Here is an 18,336-nt window from a genome sequence, read left to right as displayed (position 1 = left end):
AGCTTGGCCTGCAGGAAGGAAAGAATTGAGGTTCTTATCTTTCCTTATCCCTTTATCTCCTCCAAAGCGGTCTATCCTAATATCTCCTCTTCCCCTGCTAGGTTCTCTTTGAGCATCCACGATCCCACTCACACCGGTTTTTCAGGCTCCTTTTGATAAAAGAGTATATGTTGTGGTGGTGGTCTGCATTAGGTGGGGGCTGGGCTGGACACCCTTTGGGCTGCCAGAGCCTCAAGTTTATAAGTGGGTTCCTGTCTATTTCCCAGTTTCTATCGCCATTTCTGATTCTCTGCCTGTATGTCCACCATTCAGTTATTTGCCATATTTATTTTTTATTTTAATTAAATGTATTGGAGGGGTAACATCAGTTAGTAACATTATATAAATATCAGGTGTACAATTTATAATGCAACATATGTGTACTCCATTGTGTGTTCACCATCCAAAGTCTAGTCTCCTTCTGTCACCATGTATTTGACCCCTTTACCTTCTTCGTCCTCCTTCCCCCCTCTCCCCCCCCACCCCCCGGGAACCACCATTCTGTTGTCTCCACAGATATTTCTTGAGCTCTTACTATGTGCCAGGCATTGCTGGACAATGCAGTGACTGAGACCGCCCTGGTCCCGGCCTCCATCAGGATCATAGTCCAGTGAGGACAGACAAGATGGTTACAGCTAAGGGTAGGAAGCAGATATCAGGCTTGTGATGGGGGAAGTCCAGGGCACGGTGGAAACCCAGAGTAATAACTGACAGGGGACAAGGGCTCACTGAGAACGCTTTCTGGCTGAGAATATTAAGAACTAACATTTCCATCACTTCCATCACCATATATTTGATTCCCTTTACCCTCATCTACCACCGCCCTCCCCACCACGTCCATCACTTTTAACATACATTATACCCATTCTAGAACTGGGGAGACTGAGCCCCACGAAGTTAAGGGACTTGTCCCAGCTGGAACAGCTAGAGGGGTGGGGCTGGTCTGGACGCCGTGACTCTGGCCACGCAGGTTTAAAACCATTCCTGGAAGAGGCCTGGAGGCCGGGGTGGGGGAAGGAGGAACCGCAACCAACGCTTGGAGGAACTTGAAACCGCTTGTGTGGTGACCCAGTCGAGGGAGGGCGGTTGGAGGAAGCTGGGGAGGGGTCGAGAGCACTGGCCTACGAACTGCATGCACCTGACTCACTGTGTCAGGTGAGCACTGTGCGCCCAGAGCGCTCAGAGCACCTTCTCCCTCTTTGGGCGTGTTTCTGGCCTGGAATTGGGAGACTTGTTCCGCCTCTCCCAGCTGGGATGAGGAAATCCACGTGGGGCGCTTGGCACAGTTGGCGCTCATTAAATGCCAGCTGGTGTTATTATGATGATTATCCTCATTATTATCCTTAAAACTAATTAATTAGAAGTAATACGTCCTCTCCGCATCCGACCGTGTCTCTCCAGGCCGGGAAGTTACCGGACCCCAAAGGAGGCGAGACCTCCCCCCAACCCACACCCCAGCCCACCCCGTTCTCCCCGGGCCACATTAGGCCTTGTAAAGCAGCGGGCAGGCTAGGGTGGCGCGGGCCTGGCGACGGGAGTCTGAGGGGAAATCTCCTTGCGTCGCCCCCAACTTCCGTGCGGAGGGTCCCACAAACCAAAGCTACGGTCGGTCCCTAGGACCACGCGGCTCCGTGGGCGCCGGGCTAACCCAGAGGCCACGCCTATCTCCCCGATTACTGGCTCTCGGGCACCGGCGCACGGCCCCGATTGGTGGAGGCAGCCGCTGCTCCCACGATGCCCCGCCCCACCCGGGCTGCTGTCTTGGACTCAGCGGCTTTGCGGTCACTGGCGCGCCGAGCCGGGCGGGGGGGGCAGGGCGGACGCGAGCAGCGGCGGGGAGTGCGGGACGCGCAGGGCCAGAGCCAGGGTCCAGTTTGCGAAGCGCCGGACGTCCCCGCCCGAGCCCGGAGCGCCGCCATGGGCCCCGGACCCCCCGCGGCTGGAGCGGGCGCGCCCCCGCGGCCGCTGTCCCTGACGGCGCGCCTGAGCTACGCCGTGGGCCACTTCCTCAACGACCTGTGCGCGTCCATGTGGTTCACCTACCTGCTGCTTTACCTGCACTCGGTGCGCGCCTACAGCTCGCGCGGCGCCGGGCTGCTGCTGCTGCTCGGCCAGGTGGCTGACGGGCTCTGCACGCCCCTGGTGGGCTACGAGGCCGACCGCGCCGCGGGCCGCTGCGGTCGCTGTGGGCCGCGCAAGTCCTGGCACCTGGTCGGTAAGTCGCAGCCGAGCCGCCCCATCCGACTTGCCAGCCCAGTGCCCTCACTGGCCTGAGCCTCCCCCGCTTCTGTCCGCCCCAGGGCCTGAGCCCTCTGTCTGACTACTTAGCACCTCTATCTGCCTGACCCAGGGGCCTCCCTATCTGTCTGCTTAACTGCCCAGGCCCCCTTCTGTCTCTGCCACATGTCCTGAACCCCCCCCTTTGTCTGTCCCGTGGCCTGAGTCCCCCACCTCTGTCCGCTGTATGGCTCCCGTCTGACCTGTGAAGCCCCCTCTATTTGACTGTTGGTGTGACCCTCCAGTGTCACTTCCCTTCGTCTGTCTGACCCCTGGTGGCTCCCTGAACTCGCTTTAGGTTGGGTCTGACTGCCCAGTGCTGCCTCTGTCCATCTGTCTGGTCAGGCTTGATCTCCCCATCTGTCTATCAGGGTGACCACCAGGACAGCTTGGTCTGAGTGAGGGTCAAGCTGCCTAGAGACCCCTCTGTTCTTTCCCCCAGCGCTCTCTGTCCATCTCCTCCCCCATCTCTGGTGAACTGTCACTTGGGCATTTGGGAGGAGCTGCCCTGGCAGCTGAGAGTTGGTGGTGGGTCAATTAGAAGGGTCAGGGATCTGTGATTGGCTGACCGGGATGGGGTCTGAAGGGCAGATAATGGTGTTGCCCTCTGGCCTGGGGATGTTGCGGACCCAGAGGGCTGTTGGGGAGGGGAGGAGGCGGATCCCAGGGGGCTGGGCACCCTGCCCTGTGCACACCAATGATAAGGCCTGTGTCCGGGCATCCCTTCTCTGCCCACCGGCGTTCTGGGCTTTGAGATTAGCCCAGGCCACTTTCCCTGCTGTTCCTCCCCTGGCAGGGGTGTCTGCTGCATCCTAGCAATGGGGGCTCACTGGGCATTTCAGGAAGCAAGGCCAGGAATCCTGCCACTTGGGGAATTCTGGGCGGCAGCTTTCTAGAAGGCAGGAGGGGCTAACTGGTGTATTCTTGCTCTTGGAAACAGTGACCTGGGAGGCAGTGATTGGCTTCCGGCCCTCATAGATGACATTTTTGTGAGGTGCCGCAGATCGCCACGTGACCTGAGGGTAGCTAGCATCACTGCCACCTCAGCCTGGGACTGGATTTCAGGTTTGTCAGGTGCTGAGGATGCCTAGGCTGTGTTTGGGCCACTTTAGTCTGCAGGAGACTCAGACCAGTGACTGCATCACCTGAAAGCGGGCATTCGAGGTGTCCCTCTTTGGGCTGATGTTGGGTTTGCTTGCAGAGCTGACCCCCGGGTCTCAAAGGCAGGCTTTTTAAAAATAATAATAGTGTCAACTCATTGACACACAAACAAGGTACAGGTAGTTCTTATGCCAGAGAGATGAGTGGGGTAATGGGGGGGGGAAGGGCTATTTTTTTGGGGGAGGGTCAGGGGAGACCCCATCCAGGGAGATGGAGCCAGCATGAGAAGGTAGCCCTGGCAGTGGGCAGTGCATGTGCAAAGGCCCAGAGGTGGGACCTGTTACCATCTCAGAGACTCCAAGCCTGACTCTGCTTTCATAGGTGGGGGGCCTGGGATTCAGTGAGGGTCCCACCTGACCTCAGGAAGAACCTGAGTCCCCTTGCAGAAGCGGGGTGGGGAGGGGCCTGGAGGCATTTTTGTAAATAAAGGACTGAGGCTTTGTGTTTATGCAAAACAGGCCTGGGAGATGGGTGCTCTTACGAGACACCAAGGCCTCCACCTGCACCCCTTCCATTTTCTGGGTGGATGATCTGTGGGGAAAGGAAGCTGGGTGCCTGATAAGGTGATTTGAGCAAAGGTCACCCTGGCAACAGTGCCCACTTCTCTGTTTGCCCCTGAGTCTGGGGGGTGGTGATTAACTTGTTCTTCCCCTTAATAGGCCCTCGTGGCTTCCCCATCGAGCCCAGAGAGGACCTTCAGAGCCAAACGTGGACACTCCTGTGGGGTCCAGGCTGGGGCAGGTGTGGACTGGGCTTCATAAGAAAGAAGTAGAACTCTGGAGGATGGAACATTGGCTTTGGGGTTTTGAAAGATGAATAGGAGTATGTGTATTTGTATGTGGGGGACATTCCAAGTTGTTGAAAGGGCTTGTGTAAAGGTGTGAAATATCATGGCTTTGAAGCTGCTGAGGCAAGAAGTGGCTCAGAGTAGTTGGATCTCCTGCTTTCACACATTAACTCTCAATTTTCACATCTACCTCAGGAAGCAGATATTTCCATTATCTCCATTTTCTGGAAACTGAGGCCCAGAGAGGCAAAGTCACATGCCCGAGACCCACAGCCAGGCAGCCTAGCTCCAACAATGGTTAACCTGGCCTGGGCAGCAGCAGGGTAGAGTCCATCCAGGGCAGCACATTCTTCTGACTAGAGTCTGCAGTTGGCCCCTGGCCCCCGGGTGGCCTCAAGTCCTCAGGCATCTGCCCAGGATGCCCCTCCCAGTTCCAGAGAAAGAGCCAGGCTGGTTTTGTTTTCATTTCCTCATCCCAGGACTGCTGGTTAGGCCCAGAGTCTGGGGATTAGGTCACATCTGGAGCCTGGGGGAGGAGGAAAGTCCAGCTGCTAGTCTCCTTCTAGGTGCAGGGATGGGAGAAGGCTGCAGGACTGGAGGGAAGGAGCAAGACTGAGTTCAGCAGGCTGGATTTTCAGCTCTGTGGCTCACTCAATGGACCTCAGTTTCCTCATCTGGAAAATGGGGATGATAATAATAACACCAGTATAACACACATTCACCCCTTTGGGCTGTAAATAGAGGCACTGTTATTCACTCCGTCAAAAGATATTGATGTGCCAGGCTCTGTGCTGGATGCCAGGGACATAGAAGTGACTTAGAGCGATCAGGTACCCACCCCCACAGAGCCCATAGTCTGGTGGCAGAGGCAGGCAGGAAACAAGCAAAGAGACAGACAAAAGAATTCCTGCATGTGCTGAGGGATGTGAAGAAAAGAAAGCAAAGTCCAGATAGAGTGTGTCGGGGTGGGTAGGGGACTGCTGGTGACGGAGCTGGTCAGGAAGGACTTCTTTGAGGAGGTAGCATTTGAGTTGAATCCTGAGGGATGAATAGGAGCCAGCCTTGCTAAGATGTTAGGGGAAGAGCATTTGAGGCAGAGGGCACAGCACATGCAAAGATCATCCTCTAGGGCTGGTGTATTGGAACAGCAAGGAGCCCTGTGTGGCTGGAGCAGTGAGTGAGGGCGGGAGGGAGGTGAGGTCAGGGGAGGGGACGGGGCAGGTCGAGCAGGGCTGGTGGGCCAGGGGAGGACTTGAATGTCCTGAGCTACTGGAATGTTTTCCAGGGAGAGATCCTCCTATGGGCTGATGGGGACCCTGGGGCTCAGAGAGGGCGGAGTTCAGCATCACTTGATCTCCTGACTCCTGATGGCCCCACAGGATCCTTGATAGGAGCTGGGGGCGGAAAAGCCCCATTTCTTGGGTGAGACAGGAAGGGAAAGTTGTGGGTGTAAAGGGTGCGTCTCTGGTGGGCAGTTCTCCAGGGCTCCCCACAGCGCTCTTTCAACCTGCTATGTGACCTCTGGGGGACCCCAGATCTCTGCCTCAGTTTCCCCATTTGTCTCAGGGGCCATAAGCCTGGGGCGCGCTGGCCTGCTGATGCCACATACCCCACTGTGTGTCTTTGGGAGGGTCTCTCGCCTTTCTATGTCTATTTGATCCCCACCTGGTCACACCCCAGGGAGCCCTGGGCCCCTGTGGGAAGGCCAGGTGATGTGACCTCCCGCTCTGCCCCATCCACAGGCACCTTCTGCGTCCTGCTCTCCTTCCCCTTCATCTTCAGTCCCTGCCTGGGCTGCGGGGAGACCACGCCCGAGTGGGTTGCCCTCTTCTACTACGGGCCCTTCATTGTCATCTTCCAGTTTGGCTGGGCTGCTACACAGATTGCCCACCTCAGCCTCATCCCCGAGCTCGTCACCAATGACCATGAGAAGGTGGAGCTCACAGCTCTCAGGTATCACCTCGCAGGGCAGGGCAGGGATGGCACACGCAGAGCAGGTGAGGCCGGGGGACCCAGGGCCACCCTGTTTGTGTGGGCGCTGCCTGGCGGTGCGGCTCCGGGACTCTCAGCAGCCGCTTGTACATCTGGGAAGGTGTTATCAGTCAGCTGCTGCTGCTTGCGGAACAAATGGCCACAAAGCAGCTTCAAACAGCACACGGTTAATGTCATGGTTTCTGTGGGTTAAGAGTCTCTCTCGGCTTAGCTGGGTTTTCTGCTTCAGTATCCGTCTTGAGGCTTCAATCAAGGTGTTGTCTAGGGCTGGTTTCTCACCTGAGGCTTGGGGTCCCTCTACCCTGCTCAGGTACTTGGTGGCAGAATTCATTTTCTTGCAGATGTAGAGCTCATGGTGGCTTGCGGTGCTTGGAGACATGCATCAGATCTCAGGGACGGCTTCAGCCCCTTCTCTAAGAATCGCCTTATTAGGTCAGGCCCACCCAGGATAATCTCCTTTAATTACATCTGCAAAATCCCTTCACCTGTGCCACAGAAAGTTACCTCCACATGGGAGTGGCATCCCATCATAGTCATAGGTTCCATCCTCAAGGGGAAAGGGTTCAACAGGGCAGGGCCAGGGCTTGGGGATTTCTGGGGCCATCTTAGTATCCTGCCTGCTGCACGTGGATATAGTCAGTGCCTGGCTTATTTGTTCACTTGCTTGAGGTGCTAAAGGAGGTTATTCTGGATTTCATGATCATAGGAGCATTTATGGAGTGCTTGCTGTATGCCAGACACAGTTCTAGGCCCTTCACATGAATTATCTTCTTTAATCCTCATGGCAAGCCCAGGCTATCATGTGCCCAAGGCCAGACAGAGCAAGGTACCTATGGGACGTGTGCAGTAGGAAAAAGGTACAGGAGATGACAGTTCCAGCCAGAAGGGACAGCACATGTGAGGGTGGCCAGTATGGCTGGAGCTCAGAGAAAGGCCTGGCTCACAGCTGGCGCTCGGTAAGTGTGTTATTCTTGTTAGGATAGCCTCTTTGTTGAGGGTCCCGTCTGTCTCCACCTCAGCCTGTTTGGCCCAGTCTGGCTTCCTCTCCACCCCTGCCTTTGAGTTCCTCATTATGACCAAGAGCTACAGGCGCTAGCAACAGGGGATGCTCAATGACTGGGCCCCCAAGGGCCCCAGCTGATGGGACAGGCTGGGCTGGGCCACGCCCACATTCTGGGGTACTTTCCACCTGCAAGTGCTTTATTGCCATCCTTGTGTCATCTTCACTGTGACCTCGGGGATAGTCTTGATCTCACTTTCATAAAGGGAGACTGAGTCCTGCTGAGATCCAGAGGCCCGCCTCCCCTGCCCACCCAGCCCCTGAAGGGACATTGCTCTAGGGCTACAGGCAGGAGCAGACCCCGATGATTCTAGACTATGGAGACCTTGCCCTGTTGAAGCCCAGGATCAGGGTACCAAAAATTCCAGAATTCTGGCTTCTGAGCATCGCGGATTTTCAGACTTGGGTTGCAGCTCTGACTGGGCCCTGCTCTGAACCCCAGCTCCTCCCCCACCCCCATCACCGTGGTCGTGGGTCAGAGTTGTAAATCATCAGATAAGGTACAGACTGGGGTAACTGAGGCCAGCAGGGGCTTCTTTGGGACCACCCAAGGTTTGGCGGCTGAAATCACCCGTCACAAGGTTCCCCGGACGCCACAAGTAGCTCTGACTGCGGCTGCCTGGGGAAGAAGTGGCTGTGTGGCTTCCTGGGCTGCCATGCTGAGGCCTTCCCTGCCCTGCCAGGTACGCCTTCACAGTGGTGGCCAACATCACCGTCTACGGCACTGCCTGGCTCATGTTCCACCTGCAGGCCTCTGCACACATAGGGCCCATGCAGGATGCCAGTGACCAGCTGGGGGTCCAGGATGTGCCAGTGTTTCGGGTGAGCTGGGGCCGGAGTGGGGATGGGGGCAAGGCTGCTCCTGGGCAAATAGGACAACCCCCCAGGTCCTGATCACGGGGCTCGGGCCTCGAGAGCTACTGCTGACCCGTTTCCTGCCTGGTCCCCAGAACCTCTCCCTGTTAGTGGTGGGCATTGGAGCTGTCTTCTCACTGCTGTTCCACCTGGGCACCAGGGAGGGGCGACAGGTGGAGGAGCCGGACGAACACAGCCCCCTGTTGGCGCCTGCCACTGCCCGGCCCTTGCTGCTCTGGAAACACTGGCTTCGGGAGCCGGCCTTTTACCAGGTATGTTGTGGGGAGCAGAGCGGGCTGCAGTGGCTACCGCTCTCCTCCTAGGCCCTGACCTCTGCGGGGCTGCAGTCAGGGATAGCCAAGAGAGGAGCAAACACATCCACTGTCCATTCCCCACCCAGGGCAGACATTGCTCGGCACTCATTGCTCTCTTCTCTGCCCGGACCAGCTAGGCAGTCACTACTCGTGGATCAGATGCTAGCTGTAGCTAGGCCCCTGGCGCTCCCTGCAGATGGGAGTGGAGAAGGGCCCTGCCTGACCCCTGAACCCTCCGTCTGCCCACAGGTGGGCTTCCTATACATGAGCACGAGGCTCATTGTGAACTTGTCCCAGACGTACATGGCCATGTACCTCACCTATTCCCTCAATCTGCCCAAGGTGAGCTGGGCAGGGCGGGGGCGGGCCAGGGCCATGGGCCTCAAGCCCAAGCCGCCTCACCTGACACACCCATGCCCACCCACTCTGCCCCGCAGAAGTTCATCGCCACCATCCCACTGGTGATGTACCTCAGCGGTTTCTTCTCCTCCTTCCTCATGAAGCCAGTCAACAAGTGGATCGGAAGGAATGTGAGTGCGCCCAGGGCCGTTGGGGGCAGTGGGGAGATGCCCGATGAGGACCCTGAAATTCAGACGCGTGCAGCCCGGGTGATTTCAGACCACAGCATTCACACCTCGTCTGGAACCTGAGTCTCTAGGCCCTGGCTTCTGAGACTCTTGGAGCTACAGAGCTCTAGAACTTTCTGACCGGTGTGCTAGCCAGGGTGGCTATGAGTACCTGAAATGTGGCTGGCATGACTGAGGAACTGAATGCTCCATTTTACCTAATTTTAATTGATATGCACTTAGATGTAAAGCCACCTGTCTCTAGAATGTCAGCTCTCTGGTCAGAGCTGGGGGCTCTTTGGGGACAGTCCAACTTGACCCCCTCACTCTCTGGGCTTGGGGCTGGGGGCTGGGGGGGGGGTGGATTGAAGACCAGAGAGGGCAAGCCCGTGAGGCAGGCCTGATACTGGTCTCTGCTGCAGATGACCTATTTCGTGGGCCTCCTGGTTATCCTGGCCTTCGCAGCCTGGGTGGCGCTGGCAGAGGAGCTGGGCGTGGCTGTGTATGCAGCGGCTGTGCTGTTAGGCACGGGCTGTGCCACCATCCTCGTCACCTCGCTGGCCATGACAGCTGACCTCATCGGCCCGCACACGGTAGGGCTGGTGGGCAGGGCCAGGTAGGCGGGTCTTGGGGCCCGGGGCCTGGCCACGGGTGCTGACCGCCTTCCTGCCTATGTCCCCCCAGCACAGTGGAGCCTTTGTGTACGGCGCCATGAGCTTCTCGGATAAGGTGGCCAATGGGCTGGCAGTCATGGTCATCCAGAGCCTGTACCCTTGCGCGTGAGTGCGACTCATGCAGTCATTTAACCAGAGTCTACCGAGTATGCTGTGTGCCAGGCACTGCTCCAGGTCAGGGGATTTGGAGTGGGGTTCATAGGCCTGGGAGACCTGGTTGTTTCTGAGCTCGGGCACTTTGTTTATTCATTCAACAAACCCTGAGTCTGCTGTGTGTGCTGAGGTATTGGATGTGAGTGGGCAGGACTACGGGAGAGCCAGAATCTGTGTCACTCAGATATTCGGAACCTGGGGTTCCAGACCCAATGGTTCTCACGTTGCAGAAGCCCAGGATCTGGGAAGCAGAGCTGGCCTGGTCCTCTGTCCTTATGGAGCTGGGGGCAACAGCAATCATGTAAACCACACACATAAACGTGTGGTCGACGAGTGGTGTGAAGAACACCACATAGGAGGCCTGATTGGGACAGGAGGTCAAGGAAGATTTCTTGGAGGAGGTGACATGGTCCAGAGCCCCGGTAGAAACCAGGGAGTTCTAGGCAAATGGGGAGAATAGCCAGTGCAAAGACCCTGGGGCAGGACCGTACCTGACTTGGACAAACAGTGAGGCGACCCAAGTGGCTGGAGCAGAGTGAGGGGAAGAGAGGGAGGAGGGGAGAGGGGAGGGCAGGGAGGGGGCGGGGGCAGGTTGCAGGGCCGTGTGGAGGACTTCGGCTTTCACTCAGAGGGAGGTGGGCAGGAGTGTGGGGCCTCACTTGGGTGCTCACAGGTGCTCTCTGGTGCCTGCTGTGGGGAGGACAGTCTGGAAGGTGAGGGCTGGAACCTGGGGACCAGGGCAGAAGTGTGCATTGGTCCAGGTGGGTGGTGATGGGCGGGAGCAAGTGGGCAGATCTGGGATAGATTCTGAAGGCAGAGCCAACAGTGTTGGCTGAAGTATCAGATGTGGGAGGAGAGTGGGGGGAGGAGGGCGACCCCCAGGTTCTAGCCTGACTGCTGGCTGAGGTGGGAGGAATGGGAGGTCCAGGCTGGAGGGTCCCCACGAGTGTCCACTCACCTACGCTGTCCTCCCCTACCCCAGCTCAGAGCTCTGCTGCAAGGCCTGTGTGGGCTTCTACCACTGGGTGATGGTGGCCGTGACAGGTGGCGTGGGCATGGCTGCCACCCTGTCTCTGTGCAGTCTTCTCATCTGGCCCCTCCACCTGCGGAGCTGTGAGTTGTGGACCCCCCTCCATCCCCCTAAACACCCAACCTGGCCATGAGTGGGCAGCCCGGGGCAGAGACAGGCCCCATGCTCACTAACCCCACCCCTCTCTTGCAGGGGACCCCGGAGCCCAGCCCTGACATTCCCCCATGGCCTCCTGTCCTATGCAAATGAGCTGCGACTGTGCACATTCTATGCCCTGCTCTTCCGGGTTCCACCCCTCCTTCCTTGCCTGGCTGTGGGGTCAGTGGGTGGTGAGGGCAGTACCCCAGCTGGGGTGAGACAACTAGCTAGGCCCTCTGGTATCCAGGGGCCCATGGGTTTGGGGGTGCCCGAGTCTAACTCTAAAGGATGAGTCAGGGTGCCCTGTGTGTTGCACGAGGGCAGGATGTGAAGGTCCTGGGGCTGCACTGAGCTCCACATCATCCCTGGCCTGGCTGGGATCTCATGGGTGCTGCTAGGCCCCCCCAAGGATGGCGTTGTCACTTAGCCTTCCTGGATCCCCAGCCTGGGGGTCCATGTCCAGCTCCCTGCACCCAGAACGCTGTTGACAGTGAATAAAGAGCCATTCACGGTGACGAGTGGCCTCAGCTGTCTGCCTGGGGATGTGGCTAGTAACTAACTCCCTTTACCAGACCGCCCAATGCCCTGATCCCCAGATGTGGACAGATGCTCGGGGAGAGGCGCAGTGTCCCCGCAGGGGGACGGTCTTTATCAGAGAGTGGGAGTGTGGACAGGTGGGGGCTGCTGGCCAGTGGATGGGCAGTAGGGTTCCAGGTCCCACTGCCGGTAGTTTTGGGCCGTGTAGCGTGGACGCTGCTGCGCCGACAGGTAGGGCACGTGGTTGGACACCTGCCCCCGCGGCTCCACCCCGCGTCGGTGCCTGTCGACCACTGTGGGGCAGAACCTGGGTTACCTCCTGGCCCCAGGCAGTGTCACCCCCGGCCTAGGTGGCCTTGTTCCCGCCCCATCCCGTGGCCTCCGTGACCCTGGCCTCACCGTATTCCTTGCCCCAGATGGGTCTGTCTTTCCATAGCATGGTCCCCCACCGCGTGCTGGGGGCCTTGTGCTGGGCAGGCATGATGGGGTCGTACCAGGCGGTCTCCCGAAGGTGCTGGGTGTAGGCTGCTGGGACAGTGAGTGGGGGAAATCATCTCTGGCCCTCGCCCTCCCCTCGGGGCTGACCTGGGTCAGGGCAGGCAGGCTGGGCACTCACCCGAGGGCATGCCCCGCTCCCGGTGGCTGTAGCATCCGTGCCAGTGGGAGTAAGCCTCGCGGTAGGGGTTGTCCAGGGCCCGTGGGAGCATGTACCAGGCTTCGCGGGAGTCTGAGTTGGTTAGGCCAGTATACCACAGCTGGCCGGCCGTGTCTCGTCCCATGGGCGTGTACTTCCAGCATGTTGCCTGCTTGATGGCCGGCATCCAGTGGGGCCCCTCCAGGGACAGGTAGTCATCACTAAGGGCCAGGGAGGGGACAGAGGCTGAGCCTGCGGCTGTCCCCTGCCCCTCCCTGAGCCACATCTTGCCCGTCTCTAGAATGGGCCTTTTATCCTCTGCCACATGTTGTGGCATTAAGGGTGCAAAGGCCTGGCCCATGCTGCGTGGCCTTCTTTTTCCATCTCCACTCGGCCACGTGTCCTTCAGAACTGGACACCCACGCCCAGGCTGGCAGAGGAGAGGGAGGCTTCCCCCTTCTCTGCCACATGCTCCCCAGGGACACCAGGGAGGAGGATACAAAAGCTCTGGCCACTCCCAGGGTCCTAAGTCCTTTTCCAGCCTCCCAGACCCGCAGTCCACTTCCTCCAGGAAGTCCCCCGGCCTGCAGGCACACCAGGGGAGGTGGTCTTGGCTGAGCCGTCCAGATTCCTGAGACAACCCTCAGAGAAGTTATGTCATCGTCATCCACCTAGTCATCAGGGACCAACTGAGTGAAGACAAGTTCACAGTTAAAGGATAAGCTTTGTAGCTACATATTCGTGCCTGTTCCAGAGGGCCCCTAATGCCAGAGCCTGTCCTAGGCTGAGAGCAGCAGGAGGGCTTCCCAGAGGAGGCGGCCCACTCCAAGTGGATGGAGTGACATGTGCAAAGGCCCCAGGGCAGCAGAGGACAGTTTAAGGAACAGAGAGGCTGCAGTGCAGAGAGGTTAGTGGAACTATGCTAATGATGGCAAAAATCAAACCTCAATGAGGTACCATTAAAACTAAAATTAAGGAAAAGTGAAAAAACCCCAAACTAGTGAAACTTGCTTAAGCAGACTCCTCAAATGCTAATTCCTTCCAGAACACATGCTAGTAGCACCACTGCCCCAGAGACAGCTGTGCGTGTGCTCTGACCTGGTGAGTTTGATCCTGGGAAATCACCTGAAGAATGAGGCTGGCTACCCCAAGATGGCCTCAGCAGGCCACTGACAAAACGCTTTCATCTCTGCCCTGTGCGGAGCCCAGCTCAGAGTTCTTACTCCAGTGGATCCGATCAGAGCATCAAAACTAGAAACGCACAGGTCTCATAAAAGGTGGGACAAGCCTGGTCGTTTCTAGAACATCAGCCTCAGGAGCCTGACGCAGCCTGGGTTTGCACCCAGAGATGGTTCAGGACCACCTATGGTGCTTCGCACTCTAAAGCAACATGCAATGACAAGTGATTGTTCACTTACCCCAGGCCGGACCTGGGCTGCTGCTCTACCTTCTTCTGCCTTCTTCCAGAAGTGGGCAGTGTATGGGTGTGGCCCTTATAGTACAGAAATGTGGGAACCTGCTGCAGTTTCACATCATGTTTAATTTTCTTGGCAATGGAGTGGCACAAAGGGTGCTTACTCCTCTGTTCTTTTTATTTTATAGCTGCAGAGTAATCATTGTAATGTACTGAAACAGTCACTTATTAATGGATACTCTACTGGGTTGAGTGTCCCCCCAAATTCACGTCCACCTAGAACCTCAGAACGTGACCTTATTTGGAAACAGGGTTGTAACAGAATTCGTTAAGATGAGGTCATGGTGGGTTAGAGCGGGCCCCAGTGTCCTTGTAAGGAGAGGGGATCTGGACAGATAAGGTCACGTGATGACGGAGGCACAGATGGGGTGGTGCGCCCACAAGCCAAGGAGCGCCAAGGACTGCCAGCAAACCACCAGAAGCTGGGAGAGCATGGAACAGATACTCCCTCAGCCTCAGAAGGAGCCAGCCCTGCCGACACCTTGATCTCGGACTTCTGACCTCCCGACTGGAAGAGAATAAATCTGGTTTGTCAGCTGCCTCGTCTGTGTTGTTACACAGTCCCAGGCAAGTCCTAGACACCTGTCTTCTCAGTTTCTGTGTGGGCATGCGACTTGTGCACACAGTGAGTGAGCAGGTGTGACCTACACATGCCCCTGCCCTGCTCTCACCTCTGGTGGGGAGGAGGGGACCCCGGTGCAGGTGGGTGGGAAGACGCAGGGATCAGCCAGGGGAGGGTGCAGTGCCAACGTGCCTTTTATGAAGTAGTGACAGTCAGGAGAAGCCAAACCAAATCCAATCACACCCAAGAACCAGACAGGCCATGCTCCAGCATGGTGGGCACTCACCTGTAGCAAGGTGCCGGGAAGGCCACTTCGAGGCTCCCCTGGGGGACGTAGGGCCTGGCAGCCTCCTGCCTCAGAGTCTGCATGTCTGCCTCTGGTTGCTGGGTGCTCCTGCCTAGAAGGCCTGTGGGGCCATTGTTGACAGCAACAAAGGCCGTCCTGTGGTGTCCTGGCAACAGTCCTGACCATTCCCTCCCGCCCCAGTAGAGGGGCTGAAGGAAGGAGTAGGGCCGTGCCTGGGAGGCTCGGGCCCAGCGATCCCACCACCGCTTCTCTGGCCTCCTCCCCATGGTCCCCCTCCGGGGTCTCTGTGCCAAACAGCTGAATTTCACTCCCGCATCCTCAGCTCCACCTTTCCAGGTGCTCAGGCTGGGACCGCGCCCCGCCCCCCCTTCCCAATGCTTCCCTTCTCACCCCCATCCAGCCCTTCATCTGTTTACATCAGAGCAAAAACCTGCACACACATGTTCACAAAGCAGCATGATTCACAACTATCAGAAAGTGCAAACAACCCAAATGCCCATCAATTGGATAAGCGTGACCCGTCCACACACTGGACTATTAGTCGGCCGTGAAAAGGACGGAGGCGCTGCCACTCGCACAGCGTGGATGGACCCTGAACACACGGTGCTCATGAGAGAAGCCGGCTACACAGTGTGATTCCATGTATGTGAAACATCCAGAACAGGCAAGTTCACAAACAGGATGTGGGATCATGGTTGCCAGGGGCTGGGGATGACAGCTAATGGGGAGGGGTTTCTTTTTGGGGTGATGGAAATATTTTGGAGTTACACATAGGTGGTGGTTGCACAACATGGTGAATGTATCAAATGCCACTGAATTGTTCACTTTGAGGTGATAAACTGGAAGTTACGTATATTTTACCATAATTTTAAAAAGTAACATAAAATGCAGAATTTGCCCCTTTCACCACCTCTGCCTGGTCCTGGCCAGTCACGTCCTCACCTGCCTGGCAGACCCTCCTCGGTGGCCTCTGCACCACTGTTGTCAGGTCTCCACACAGCAGTCTCGTCCCTTCTCAATTCAGCACACACTAGGCACCTCCCTCCCTCGGGACAGAAGCCCAAGTCCTCCCGTGGCCACAGGCCCTGCATGACCTGCCCCCGTCCCTTCCGTCTTCCCCTCGCTCACTCTTCTCCAGCCACACGGGCCTCCTCGCTGTTCCTCCAACACGCCAGGCACTGTCCTGCCTTAGGGCCTTTGCACTGGCAGTGCCCACTGCCTGGAAAGTCCTTGGCCCCGGTGTCTCCTGCTTTTCTTTGGGCCCTTGCTCAAAAGTCGGGTTTGTAGCAAGTCCCGGATTCAAAGCTGGCCACTCCCAAAGCCTCCTACCCATGACATAGCACGTATGTCCCTCTCACATACCATTCAACAGAAGCTCCATGAGAGCAGGTCTTGGGAGCTGGTCTGTTTTGTTGTCCCCAGTGCCCAGACTGCGGATCTTCAGCTGGAGGGAAGGGCCTAGGGTGCTCCACCTGTCATGGGCAGCAGCGAGGTCCCCTGGGTTCTCCCGGCCTCACTGCTGTACTGGCTTCTGCCTCACCCTTCACTTTTTTCCCCCTTTACTGAAAAAGCTACACTTGATGACCACCAGAAACCCAACAGACCTTGCCTCAGCCCACCCGGGCCTTCACCCTGCTGCTGGCCTCGGTCACCCCGTGTCAGGTGGAGGTGACGGCAGCGCCTGCCCTGAGAGGACCTCTCCTGCCCCCAGCTCCCTGGTCCTGTGGACACCTCTTCCCCAGCTGGGCCTCAAGAACTGGTGTAATGCATGTCGTCCTCACCCCCAGTAGACCAGGAATCCAGGGACACTGTCGTCCCTCAAAGACGACTGCTCACCACCTTTTGTGACATTCAGGCTGGTCTGGGGCCCTGGGCATGTGCCGACTTCAGCTGTCAGCCACCCTAGCTGGGGACCAGACAGACAGATGGACAGCCAGCCCTAGCAGTGCATGAACCCACAGCTGGTTTAATGACAATGACATTGTGTTACATGAGAAACAGGCTGGCTCTGCATCGGGTACCCTCCCTGCACCCAGCCCACCAGACTCGCAGGCAAGGGCACACATTTTGCACCCCCTTTGTTGTCAGACTCCCTGGCATGGGTCCCACACGCCCAGAGCCAGCTCCTAGGGTCTTTGGCAGCCGAACAGGGTGAGGGTGCAGTAGAAATGGATTGTTTTCTTATTAAAAACTCAAACAAACAAAAATAAGTTCTTGACCAATCAAAATAAATCCGTCTATGTACACTGTCCTTGCCCGTCCCTGCGGCAGGCAGATGCCGAGATGGGGCTGGGGAGGCAGGGCCCCACCCTTCCCCAAGTCCAAGCACGTTCAGCTCATCACCCCTCTCAAATGAGGGCGTTAAAAGCTATGGCCCCGTCTCCCCAGCTAGCCTCAAACATTTCTGGGACCCATCTACAAAAACACAAAACAAACTCAAAGTCACAAATACATATATACACGTGCATACATGGGGCTGACCGTGGTGGGGACACTGGAGGAGCTGGGGTGACCCTCCACCCCACGGAGGCCTGCTCAGCCCAGGCGACTTCCTGTCATTGACCTCTGTTCTGAGGGGGAAGAGGCTGAGGGCTGCTTGGGCCCCTGGCCACACCTGGGCCCACCTCCCTCTCTCTGACTTCTCCAGGTCTTGACTGACATGAGGCCAGAGAGGGTGGTATCCAGATGCAGCTCAGGGCCAGGGTCCAGGGACGCTCAGGAAGCCACTGGGGGGATCAAGGGGCACCCCTCCACTCGTTCTCCTCCCTGGCTTCCCCGTGGCCATAGGTGCAGATGGACAGGACACAGGGATAGCCTGGTGGGGAAGGGGCTGGAGAGGAGGGTGAGGCACAACCCTCAGGTTACCTGGACCTATTGGCCCAGCAAGCCCCAAGAACCAGAGTCCCGCTTGGGGACAGAGCTTGGCTGTGACACAGTCAGTGACAAGGACAGTGCAGGGTCAGGGCAAGCACATGACAGCAAGTGGACCCAACTTCAGTTTTCCTTGCACAAGTCCATCTCGAGATGACCTCCTCCGGTGCACAGACTGCCTGGGGCCTGCTCCCAACGCCTGGCCCCTGGAAAAGTCCCCAGGATGGCTGCCGGCACAGGGACAGCAGAGATGGCCGAAAAGGGACCTATCAGGCAGGAATGTCCCTTACATCCATGGGCTGACCTGAACCATCCTCCTGTTGGGAGCTCCCCTGGCTGGGCGGCCTGGTGTCCAGCTGTGTCCGGTCACAGGCGCGGGTGGTGACAACGGCGAGCATGTGCTTCTGGGAAGAGCATGCAGCCCAGTGAGGCAGATGAGCACAAGGGAAGCAGGCGGGGGTCCAGGGACGCGTCCGTCCCGCTCAGAGTGCAGACAGTCGGAGCTGGCGCCACGGGGCCACCGTGTGGAAGGAGCTGGAGCCCGTGCCAGCGGCTGCCCGACCACGTCCCCGCCCCAAACATCGCTGACAGGGTTGGCAATCAGGCTTTAATGAGAATCTTCAGGGTCTCTCCAGGCCCGGCTCCCCGCCCACCCGGCTGCTGCTTCTGGGAACGAGAGGGGAAGGCGGGTCCATGCACATGATGACAGGCGGCGCTCCTCGGCCCTGGATGGCGCTGCCCGAGGTTTACCGGATCCTGGTGAAGAGGTTGAGGACAGACACGGACTCCTGCAGGGCACATGAGAGGGCTGCTGAGTCCACAGTGGGGAGGGGGGCCAAGGCTTCGGGCTGGAGGGGGGCCGGAGTGGGCACTGCTTGTCCCCAGCGACCTGACGTGTACAGGCT

At 57.8% G+C, this 18,336-nt stretch overlaps 3 protein-coding genes across 8 annotated transcripts in view; 1 reads left to right on the top strand and 2 right to left on the bottom strand.

The window, feature by feature from the left end:
- The first annotated feature begins 1,798 nt into the window (after positions 1-1,798).
- MFSD12 (major facilitator superfamily domain containing 12) lies at positions 1,799-11,561 on the top strand. The gene is made up of 10 exons (XM_019744122.3): positions 1,799-2,254; positions 6,007-6,217; positions 8,000-8,138; positions 8,267-8,443; positions 8,735-8,827; positions 8,923-9,015; positions 9,474-9,644; positions 9,736-9,830; positions 10,861-10,991; positions 11,101-11,561. The coding sequence occupies exons 1-10, from the start codon at positions 1,957-1,959 to the stop codon at positions 11,121-11,123; spliced, it is 1,431 nt and encodes a 476-aa protein (XP_019599681.1). The 5' UTR covers positions 1,799-1,956; the 3' UTR covers positions 11,124-11,561.
- Positions 11,562-11,663: 102 nt separating this feature from the next.
- On the bottom strand, positions 11,664-14,900 carry TEKTIP1 (tektin bundle interacting protein 1). Of its 2 annotated transcripts, none has more exons than XM_019744127.3 (4): positions 14,540-14,900; positions 12,200-12,438; positions 11,983-12,111; positions 11,664-11,876 (listed from the first exon to the last, which is right to left on the bottom strand). In XM_019744127.3, exons 1-4 carry the CDS (start codon positions 14,824-14,826, stop codon positions 11,698-11,700), a joined length of 834 nt encoding a protein of 277 aa, XP_019599686.3. In that variant the 5' UTR covers positions 14,827-14,900; the 3' UTR covers positions 11,664-11,697. The 2 variants fall into 2 exon arrangements, with proteins under 2 accessions (XP_019599686.3, XP_019599687.3); XM_019744128.3 differs by having other exon boundaries at positions 11,983-12,108.
- A 1,606-nt stretch (positions 14,901-16,506) lies between these two features.
- Positions 16,507-18,336, bottom strand: part of FZR1 (fizzy and cell division cycle 20 related 1) — a 39,940-nt gene continuing 38,110 nt past the window's right edge. For all 5 annotated transcript variants that reach the window (XM_074337562.2, XM_019744120.3, XM_074337561.2 and 2 more), the window contains exon 14: positions 16,507-18,219. In XM_074337562.2, coding sequence (XP_074193663.2) covers positions 18,178-18,219 — 42 coding nt within the window. In that variant the 3' untranslated portion in view covers positions 16,507-18,177. The remainder of the gene's footprint in view (positions 18,220-18,336) is intronic.

The sequence above is a fragment of the Rhinolophus sinicus genome, chromosome 15 (genome assembly GCF_057876585.1).
Source record: "Rhinolophus sinicus isolate RSI-liver-muscle chromosome 15, RSI-T2T, whole genome shotgun sequence".
Classification (NCBI taxonomy): Eukaryota; Metazoa; Chordata; class Mammalia; order Chiroptera; family Rhinolophidae; genus Rhinolophus; species Rhinolophus sinicus.
Note: the sequence above shows the minus strand (reverse complement) of the source record. Positions and strands in the feature narration are given on the sequence as shown.

Excerpts from the sequence above, each read along its gene's own strand:
- MFSD12 (XM_019744122.3), top strand. The coding sequence starts at position 1,957 with ATGGGCCCCGGACCCCCCGCGGCTGGAGCGGGCGCGCCCCCGCGGCCG. Across the intron at positions 8,828-8,922 it reads ATTCCCTCAATCTGCCCAAG|AAGTTCATCGCCACCATCCC; the intron begins GTGAGCTGGGCA and ends TCTGCCCCGCAG. Across the intron at positions 9,645-9,735 it reads ACCTCATCGGCCCGCACACG|CACAGTGGAGCCTTTGTGTA; the intron begins GTAGGGCTGGTG and ends ATGTCCCCCCAG.
- TEKTIP1 (XM_019744127.3), bottom strand. The coding sequence starts at position 14,826 with ATGGGGAGGAGGCCAGAGAAGCGGTGGTGGGATCGCTGGGCCCGAGCC. Across the intron at positions 12,439-14,539 it reads TTCCCGGCACCTTGCTACAG|TGATGACTACCTGTCCCTGG; the intron begins GTGAGTGCCCAC and ends CCTGGCCCTTAG. Across the intron at positions 11,877-11,982 it reads CATCTGGGGCAAGGAATACG|TGGTCGACAGGCACCGACGC; the intron begins GTGAGGCCAGGG and ends TCTGCCCCACAG.